This window comes from Coptis chinensis, chromosome 5, assembly GCF_015680905.1.
Source record: "Coptis chinensis isolate HL-2020 chromosome 5, ASM1568090v1, whole genome shotgun sequence".
Classification (NCBI taxonomy): domain Eukaryota; kingdom Viridiplantae; phylum Streptophyta; class Magnoliopsida; order Ranunculales; family Ranunculaceae; genus Coptis; species Coptis chinensis.
In genome coordinates, this window is record NC_141460.1 from 89,049,248 (window position 1) to 89,059,018 (window position 9,771).

A 9,771-nucleotide genomic window follows, 5' to 3' on the forward strand; every position below is an offset into this window, starting at 1 on the left:
TCAGCTCGTGGGATGAAGTTGGAGAACTGGCGGGACAATTGTCCGCTCGTGGGATGAAGTTGGAGAATTGGCGGGAGAGCTGTCAGCTCATGGGATGAAGTTAGAGAACTGGCGGGACAACTATCAGTGGGATGAAGTTGGAGAACTGGCGAGACAACTGTCAGCTCGTGGGATGAAGTTGGAGAACTGGCGAGACAACTGTCAGCTCGTGGGATGAAGTTGGAGAACTGGAGGGAGAACTGTCCAATCATGGGATGAAGTTGGTGGAAGTTGTTTCTTGAATGTGGACGAAGTTGTGTAGGTATATACGTTTTGAGCATGGGCTCTGAGCGTGGGCTTTATATTGAATTGGGCTTTTATTGTAACAAAGCTCTGAGCGTGGGCTTTTTTGTAGCATGGACTTTGAGCGTAGGCTTTATATTGAATTGGGCTTTTATTGGGCCACATTTGTGGGGGCCGGAACATCGCCCTCTCTTTGTTACATGGGCAAGGCCTGTGTGGCAAAGAAGTAATAATTTTTAATGGTACCTGGTAGGTTAGTAAATCGGTAAAAATAAAAATGATGGGAGTTGAAGGCAAATAGAAATTTCTTTCTTGATATAATTTATATAGAGTTTGGTATAAATTTGGATTTTGATATTGTTGAATTTATTGTATAATGGTGAAAATATGTAATGGCAGTTTGGTAAATATACTCAAAATGGTTAAAGATGAAAGGTTATAGACTTATAGCCCATGAGCTTTTTGATAGGTGTTATGGGGATCAAACTTAAATTAGATATGGGTTGATTTTGAAGGGGTTGATAGAATGGGCTTTATCTAGGCTTTTAGAAAGAAGGGGTTATTCTGTATGTCATAGGCTTGGAACCTTAAATACACTAAGGAAAAAATATCAAATATGTCTTGTATGTAGCCCAAAAGAATATAACTGTCATGATTTCCCGGTAACTTCCAAGAACTATAGCAGTTGCAAAAATCTTCTCAAGCTTCCAGCTGTCTGGGAGAAGGGACGACTTCACTCGATCTTTCGAAATTGTCATTATAGTACCATCATTTAGGATGGGCACCATAAATGGTGGAAAGTCAAATTTCCATATAAAAGTTAGCATCATGAAACCAAGCAGCGGCAATTCAATTCAATGGCAAATCAAGCAGCGGCAAATCAAGTACAACCAGCGGCAAACTTTCTTCCTAAATATCATTTGGATCAGCGGCATTCCAGAAAACACACATCATTTGGCGTAAAACATAATAAGAGAAGGATTGGTATTTATGGGATCAGCAATGCGAGCGATACGAGCGGCATTATGGGATCGGCAATGCAAGCGGATTTTTGGGATTGGCAATACCAACGGCATTTATGGGCTCGGCAATGCGAGCGGCATTTTTGGGATTGGCAATGCGAGTGGCATTTATGGGCTCGACAATGCGAGCGGCATTTTTGGGATTGACAATGCGAGCGGCATTTATAGGCTCGGCAATGCGAGCGATGTGGGACAAAGACATTAAAATTTTTGTCTTTGAACTTGTATTCTTAACAGTGCCCAGAATCCAGATTTTGTTAGGCTGAGAACATTCTATGCTTTTGGGTTGACGAAGGCTTTAAAGCACTCCTTGCTGCTACCACCTTTCTGACTAACAACCTCCACTTTGTCTCGTCCTTTTGAAGTTTTTCAGCGGCTATTCAAAGGATCAGCACACCAGCGGCTACTCAAAGTTCTTGAGCGGCTATTCAAAGTTCTTGTGCGGCTATTCAAAGGATCAGCGCACCAGTGGCAATTCAAAGTTTTTCAGTGCACCAGCAACAATTCAAAGTTCTTCAGCGGCTATTCAAAGGATCAGCACACCAGCGGCAATTCAAAGTATCGAGCGGCATCGGCAGTTCAAAGAATAGGCATCGGCAGTTCAACGGGATCGGAAAAAAGGGATTGGCAATTAATTAAATCCGCAACTTTCTTTTCCAAAAAACTGATCAATTCAAAATATTGATGGGGCAAGCTGTCAACTGTGTAATTGAATTATACGAATTGATCGGCATGTTTCGATCGGCCAAATTCAAACTTTTAGTAAGTGAGTTTTGTTGAAGATAAACTAATAGAACAAGGTCGGTTGAAGATGCTGCAATTAATTTCCAAATTCGAATTCAAACTTCATATATAACAAGATCTGTTAAAGATAACCTAATAGAAAGGCGAAGCTTAAGCGAATTAGGAAAGTGATTGTTGGTCAGTGTTGAAAATCTAGTCCTATTGGTATACGGCTCTGGAGTTAGAATATCTATAAAAGGAGAACTCGTGGGAGCAGAAGGTTTTGAGTGATGAAGTTGAGATTTTAAAATATGAGAAATTGGAATTGGCTAAACGAGTTTGCGAGGCTGAGGGGATTAGAGGAGACTACAAGGTACTATTAGAAGAGAATGCATTTTTGAAGAAGGAGTTAGATGAATATCATGAGAGGGTGGAAAATTTTAGGGTTGGGTGTTAAGAGAAGGATGATATGATTGAGAAGCATGCAGTTGAAACTAAGAAATTTGGGGCGTTGTTGCGTGAAGCATCGGCAAGTGTTGGACTTTGGAAATTGAGAGATTCTGAGAAACGGGAAAAATTGCAGCAGCTGTCAGATTATTATACTATGTGTTATAGGAAGTTGGAAGATGTATCACCGTCAGATCTAAAAGGTGTTCCAGTTCCAGTGGAGGATAGCATTATGCTGCAACTTCTTGAGTGAAGTTTTTGTTTTTTATTGTTAGGATGATGTGAGGTTAGGTTATGGTTTTTTCTCTCTCGATTATGTTTATTTTTTCCACTGTATTCATGATATTTGGTTTTTATCTATTTTTTATTAGATTGGTAATCAGAATGGGTCGGTCAAAATATATAAGAGTTGGGTAATCTGGCCTTGAGGTAGGTCGGCAAAATAGATATAAGTATTAAGGATAACGTAATTGGGGTGTCGCCGCCCCCATAATATAATAATAATATAATGAAATTTGGGGTGTCGCCGCCCCCAAAGTGTAATGATAACATAATGAAATTTGGGGTGTCGCCGCCCCCATAGTGTAATGATAACGTAATGAAATTTGCGGGGTCGCCGCCCCCAAGATAACGTAATGAAATCTGGGGTGTCGCTGCCCCCATAGTGTATTGATAACGTAATGGAATCTGGGGTGTCGCCGCCCCCATAGTGTAATGATAACGTAATGAAATCTGGGGTGTCGCCGCCCTCATAGTATAATGATAACATAATGAAATTTGGGGTGTCGCCGACCCCATAGTGTAATGATAACGTAATTAAATCTGGGGTGTCGCCGCCCCCATAGTGTAATGCTAACGTAATTAAATTTGGGGTGTCGCCGCCCCCATAATGTAATGATAACGTAATGAAATCTGGGGTGTTGCTGCCCCCATAGTGTAATGATAACGTAGTGAATTTTTGGGTGTCGCCGCCCCCATAGTGTAATGATAACGTAATTAAATTTGGGGTGTCGTCACCCCCACAGTGTAAGTGTAATGATAACGTAATAAAATTTGGGGTATTTGATTCCTAGTTAAAACGAAAGATGGATCGAATTTTATTGAATTATGAAATGATTACAATGAATGAAGAACAAAACATTCAACAATAAAACTTTTTCAAATGAAAAGCATTCCATGGCTTGACAAATTTTTCTCCAGTGATTCTACGAAGGAAATAAGATGCTGGTCTATCAATAATGAACGGTCCTTCCCAATTCTCTGACAGCTTCCCAGATTCAATGAGCTTCTGTTTGTGGCTAAGTACCCAATCTTCTGGTTCAAAACTCTTGAGGCAAAGCTTTCTATCATATTTGCGTTTCATGGCTGCCTGATATTTTATTAGACATTGTAAAGCTTCTTCTCGAGTTTTATCAATTGAGTCAACCACCAAAGTTAGAGCAGCATCATTGTTTCCAGTTTGTACTGATTCTGTCCTTGTAGTTGGTGCAATTAATTCTGTCGGGAGGACAGCATCCATGCCATAAGCTAGATTGAAAGGGGAAAGATTGGTAGAATGCTTTGGAGTGGTGCGATAAGCCCAAAGCACCGCTGGCAACTCTTTAACCCAATTTATTTTTGCTTCATTAAGCTTCTTCTTCAAAGTTGAGAGAATCGTCTTATTGGTTGCTTCTGCTTGTCCATTTGCTTGTGGATAATATGGAGCGGAAAAATTATGCTGAATTTTTAGTGAGGCGCAAAATTTGTGTATTTCTTCCGCATCAAATTGTTTACCGTTGTTAGAGACAATGTTAGATGGAATTCCAAAGCGACAAACGATGTCTTTCCATAAGAAACGCCGTACATCTGTTGCTGAGATGTTGACAAGCGGTTGAGCTTCTACCCATTTAGTGAAATAATCAGTCGTAACCAATAAGAATCGTACACTTTCAGGAGCATTTGGTAGGGGTCCCACAATATCCAAGCCCCATTTTGCAAAAGGCCAAGGGCTTAGAATTGGGTGGAGTTCCGTTGCTGGAAGTTTGCCCATATTTGCATGTTTTTGACATGGTATGCATTTTTGGGCAAATTCCGCTGAGTGTCTTTGCATGCTAGGCCACCAGTATTCTTGAGTCATGGCTTTATGTGCAAGACTACGTCCCCCAGAATGGTTTCCACAAAGTCCGGAGTGTATCTCTTCAAGAACTAGATGACCTTGATCTTTGGAAAGACATCTGAGAAGAGGACTGAAATTGTTTGCCTTCCTATAAAGTAGGAGCTTGCCTTTAGAATTTGGAATTATGACAAATTTCCAGGCATCTCTCTTAATTTTATAGGAAAGTGACGAATCCTCAGGTAGAGTCACATGTTGCAGAAATTCTAAATAAGTAGGTCTCCAATCATCTGGTGAAGAATCACCATCGATAGATTAGAGATCCAAATGTGGTACTTCTAGAGAATTATCTGCTTCGTGGGACTCATCTTCCATATCAACATTGCTTTGGTCGGCATCCTGTGTGAGTGGAGATTCACTCTCAACACGATGATCGGCCAAATCTTGATGGTCGACTAAATCTTCTTGAGCTGCTTCCTCTGAGTGAGATTCTGAACTTGTGCCAGCCGATTGAGGTAGCTCTTCTCTCTTTCTTTTCCTTGTTGTTACGGCATTTACTTGCTCAAATTCGCAATTCCGAGATGTCGCCTAGAAATAGCATAGATGAGCAATATATAAGTTTTGAACATGTTCTTCTATAACAGTTATGCTTGGAAAAGGTTGGAAATCAATATAGATTTTTCTTTCATTGTTAACATCAACTGCGGCAGAGAGATAAGCTAAGGCATCGGCATGACGATTATCATTGCGAGAGTGCTGGTGAACTGCAATAGATTTGAAATGAATGGATAGCTCATGTATTTTTTGGACATATGCAGCCATCCTATCATTTCGAGCAACAAAATATCCGCCAAATTGATTCACAACAAGCTTTGAGTTAGTGAATAACTCAATCTTTGTCGCCCCCAGGTCAAGTGCTGTTCGCATTGCATAAAGAACCGCTTCATATTCAGCTTCATTGTTTGATGCGCAAAATTCGAGGCAAACAAATTTTTCAATTTTTTTGCCATCAGGTTGGATCAAAACACAACCAAGGCCTGAACCTGATTTGTTCTTGGAACCGTCCGTATGTAGAATCCATAAAGAAGGGTAGGCACTTGTGGATGGATCAGCCGATCCTTGTTATGGATTAGGAGGAGGTTCCTCAAACTGCTCTTCCATGGTCGGTATGTCATCGACAGGAAAATCGGCCATAAGTGATGCCATTGCATGGCCTTTCTCAGATGATTGGGCTTTGTAGATAATTTTGTAGGCACTCAAATATGTTTCCCATTCTACTAATTGGCTCGAATCAGCATTTCGAAGAACTTTTCTCAAGGGGTATTCAGTGTAGACATTGATGATACGTCCTTGAAAATAAGGCTTCAATCTTCGTGCACTATGGACAAGTGAGAGCTATTTTCTCAATTTGCGAATACCTTGTTTTTGGAGTTGTAAGGGTCTTACTTATGAAGAAAATTGGTTGTTCATTTTCATCATCAATGAATAAGACGGCACTCACAGCTATTTCTGATGCTGCCAAATAGATGCCAATTGTTTATCCGGTGGTCGGACTAGCAAGAATTGGCGACTGTACTAGGTATTCTTTCATTTTCTTAAAAGCTACGTCACACTCATCTGTCCATTTTGGGGATCCCTTAATGGCTTGGAAAAAGGGGTGGAACCGATCTGAATATTTTTTAGATAAATCTACCCAAAGCGGCTATCCTACCCGTAAGTTGCTGGATTTGCTTCTTGGTTTTTGGCGAGGGCATTTCGGTAATTGCACAGATTTGATCAGGATTAGCTTCAATGCCTCGTTTGGTCATAAGATATCCAAGAAATTTTCCCGATGCTAACCCAAATGCGCATTTTGATGGATTTAGACGCATTCGAATATGCACCAGCCAATCAAAATATTTTTGCAAGTGATGAAGGTGTGAAGACTCTTCATGCGACTTGATGACCATATCGTCAATATAAGCTTCCATAAACTTGCATAAGAAGTCTGAAAATGATGTATTAATGAATTTTTGATATGTTGCCGGTGCATTTTTTAGACCGAAAGGCATTACCTTATAGCAAAATAAGTCTTGGTCTGTTATGAAAGTTGTAAGTTCTTGTTCATCTTCGGCTAATGCAATTTGATAAAATCCCATTGAGGTATCCATAAAAGAAATTCATTTAAACCCTGAAGTTGCATCAACCATTTCAAAAATACGAGGCAAGGGATACAGGTGAACAGGACATTTTTTATTGACATCAGTAAAATCAACACAGATTCTAAGTTTCCCATTTTTCTTAGGGACTACTACTACATTTGATATCCATTTTGGATATAGTACAGGCCTAATAAAATTAACACTTAGAAGTTTGTCGATCTCTTCTTTAACTTTGAGCTTTCGATCGGGAGCCATTCGGCGAGGCTTCTGACACACTGGCTTTTGTGTTTTGTCGATATCCAGCCTATGACATGCAAGTGAAGGATCAATCTCAGGCATTTGTTCGACCGTCCACGCAAACACTGTGCAATTTTTCTTCAAAAGCTCAATGAGATCATCATGTTCCTTCTTGGAAATTTCCGCAGAAATAAAAGTGGTTTCTTCTTCCTTGTTGCCGATTTGTACTTCGAGGAGTCTGTCGATGGTTGGGGGGCCACCTAAACGCTGCTCCATAACGTTTACTCGGCTAATGGAATTCTGTAATTGCTATTTTTCCCCATCGACATTTAGGATGGTGTTGCCCTTGACTTCCGAATCTTTATAATCTTCGAGCACAGACTCATGACACTTCAAAGCTGCTATTTGATCACTTCGAACTTTGCATACCATACCATCACACTAGAACTTGATAGCCTGATGGAAAGTAGAAACGACAGCTCCCATTAAGTGAATCAATCTCTTCCCAGAATGACATTGTAGGAGGAGTTACAATCCAAGAGAAGAAAATCAATTGTAACTTCCTTGTTCATTAATGTCACCGGAAGAGAGCATCTACCAACTGATGTTGCTGCTGTCCCATCGAAGCTAATGATAGGATTTGGATCGGGAACTATCATTTTCTCGGGGAGGTTGAGTCCTTTGTAACAATGCTTGTAGATCACACTTGCCGAACTACCTGTATCGATCATGATTTTCTGCACACGATGAATTCCAACAAAAGCTTGTATTACAACAACATCATAATGAGGATGGTGCACTCCTATCAGGTCATTGTCAGTCCAACAGAGAGGTCCATCCTCATAAGTCTCAGTACCCATTCCGTGGAGAAAATCATATCCACTATAAACATAATGGTGGCTGAGATCAATGATCTTGAAGTGATTGAAATTCTTACGCTGGGTGTTAGACATTGAATCAACTCTGGCATGACCGACTTTGATTACATTGTGTGTGGTCACGACTAAAGCTTGTTTCGTTTTACCCAGCATGTAATCCTGGAGCATACCCTTCTCGATCAAACCTTGGATTCTACCCCTTAGAGATCGGCATTGTTCAGTTTCATGACCAAAATCATCGTGAAATTTGCACCACAATGATTTGTCACGTGTAGCCTTGGTATTTTCGGAGAGAGGAAAAGGTGGAGATAAGATATTCTTTCCCTTAATCTTCTCATAGATAACAGCATACTTCTCGTTGAGGGCGGTAAGCTTTAACTCTGGAAGTTTCTTTTGTTCTTTGTCATTCCATTGGTGTGGCCTACCATCACTCTTAGACTTTTGATCGGTTGTTTGTTGAAACTTCGGTTTTTGACTCTGTTCCTACGGCTTGCTTATTCGATCCCTATCTCTGTGAACTCGTGCTGATGCATCATCTTCAACTCGAATGAACTGTTGAGTTCTAGCAAAAAGTTCATAACGAGTTGTTGGGACGTCTTTTACTATAGAGTTGTAAACGTCGTCCCTGTCATAATTAATACCTTCCTTGAAAGCATAAATGACAAGAATATCATATGCATCGGGAATTTCAACAGCCGCTTTTCGAAATCTCGCGACAAACTTACTGAGCTTTTCGTTTTTTTGTTGTTTAATACTGAATAGAGAATCAATATTTTTCGGTTCTTTCTAGTTGTGACGAAAATGTTCGGCAAACTTGTAAGCGAGATCAGTAAAATTATGAATGGATCTTTCTGGAAGCATGTTAAACCATCTCATCGACTCAATTCCAATGAGTGTGGACGGGAATAACTTGCAAAGAAGAGCATCGTCGAAAGTCCATAAGATTATCTTGTTTCTGTAATTAACAAGATGCATCAAAGGATCTCCATCAATCTCATCATACTTTTCGAATTCTGGCTGCTTGAAGTCTTTGTGATGAGCAGTTGTTTGGATTCAGAGAGAGAAGGGAGAATCGATACCACTCTCGATAGTGAGATTTCGTATTTTATTTTCTCGTGACTCTTTATCATTAACAGCCTTCAGTATCATTTCGTGTAGACGTCGTTCAAAAAATGGAACATTCTCTTGACGATGGTCATGACCGAACTGTGGACGTTTTGGCCAAGATTTCTTCAGAGGAGGTGGAGTGAGTTCTTGTCGACCCGTCCATGCAGGTGAAGGTGACCGAGCCAGTAGAGAAGTTCGGTTCCTTCATCTCCTATGGTGAACATTGGGAGAATATGGACGGAGTGCTGGACTGTCACAACCATTTTCTTGACCTGATGCAAGTGAGTCTCCATCTCCATGGCTACTATTGTCAACATACTTTGGCCGACAATGAGCTCTTGGATTGGGACTACAACTTGAGCAACTAAGGTTGTGAACTGGAACTGCTTGGTGAATAGTCTTTGCCGAGATCGGGCGATAATCACTGGCATTAAGGACGAGGACTTGCAGTGGCTTGCCTACCCCTTCTAGAGCTTGGGGTAGGAACTTCATTGGTTTTTCGTTGGTTGGGTAGTCTATCTTGCCAACCTATATAGATATTTTGCCGATCTCCCTTAGTACAGTTCGAATCGGTAAACCGGTTTTCGTCATGAGATCTTTTGTGAGTTGGTGATCCCTGACAGGGTGGTCGGCATCAAGGTCGGCAGAGGAGTTTGAGGATTCGCTTATGATTACACTGGAAAGTGTAGGCTTTCGGCGTTGCACATTTTGTTTGCCGAAGCCTTTTGTAAGCGACTCACACGGTTTCTCTTGGTGCGGGAGTTTGTACTCGGAGTCTTTGACAGAGATGCTTCAGTGTTCAAACGATCCCAAACACTTTTTTTCCGTGGACCCTGAATCAT

General features: G+C 40.7%; 1 protein-coding gene across 1 annotated transcript; it reads right to left on the reverse strand.

The window, feature by feature from the left end:
- Positions 1 to 7,438: 7,438 nt before the first annotated feature.
- LOC147499855 (uncharacterized) lies at positions 7,439 to 7,804 on the reverse strand. The gene has a single exon (XM_086563551.1). The coding sequence runs from the start codon at positions 7,802 to 7,804 to the stop codon at positions 7,439 to 7,441; it is 366 nt and encodes a 121-aa protein (XP_086419677.1).
- Between the last annotated feature and the right edge of the window lie 1,967 nt (positions 7,805 to 9,771).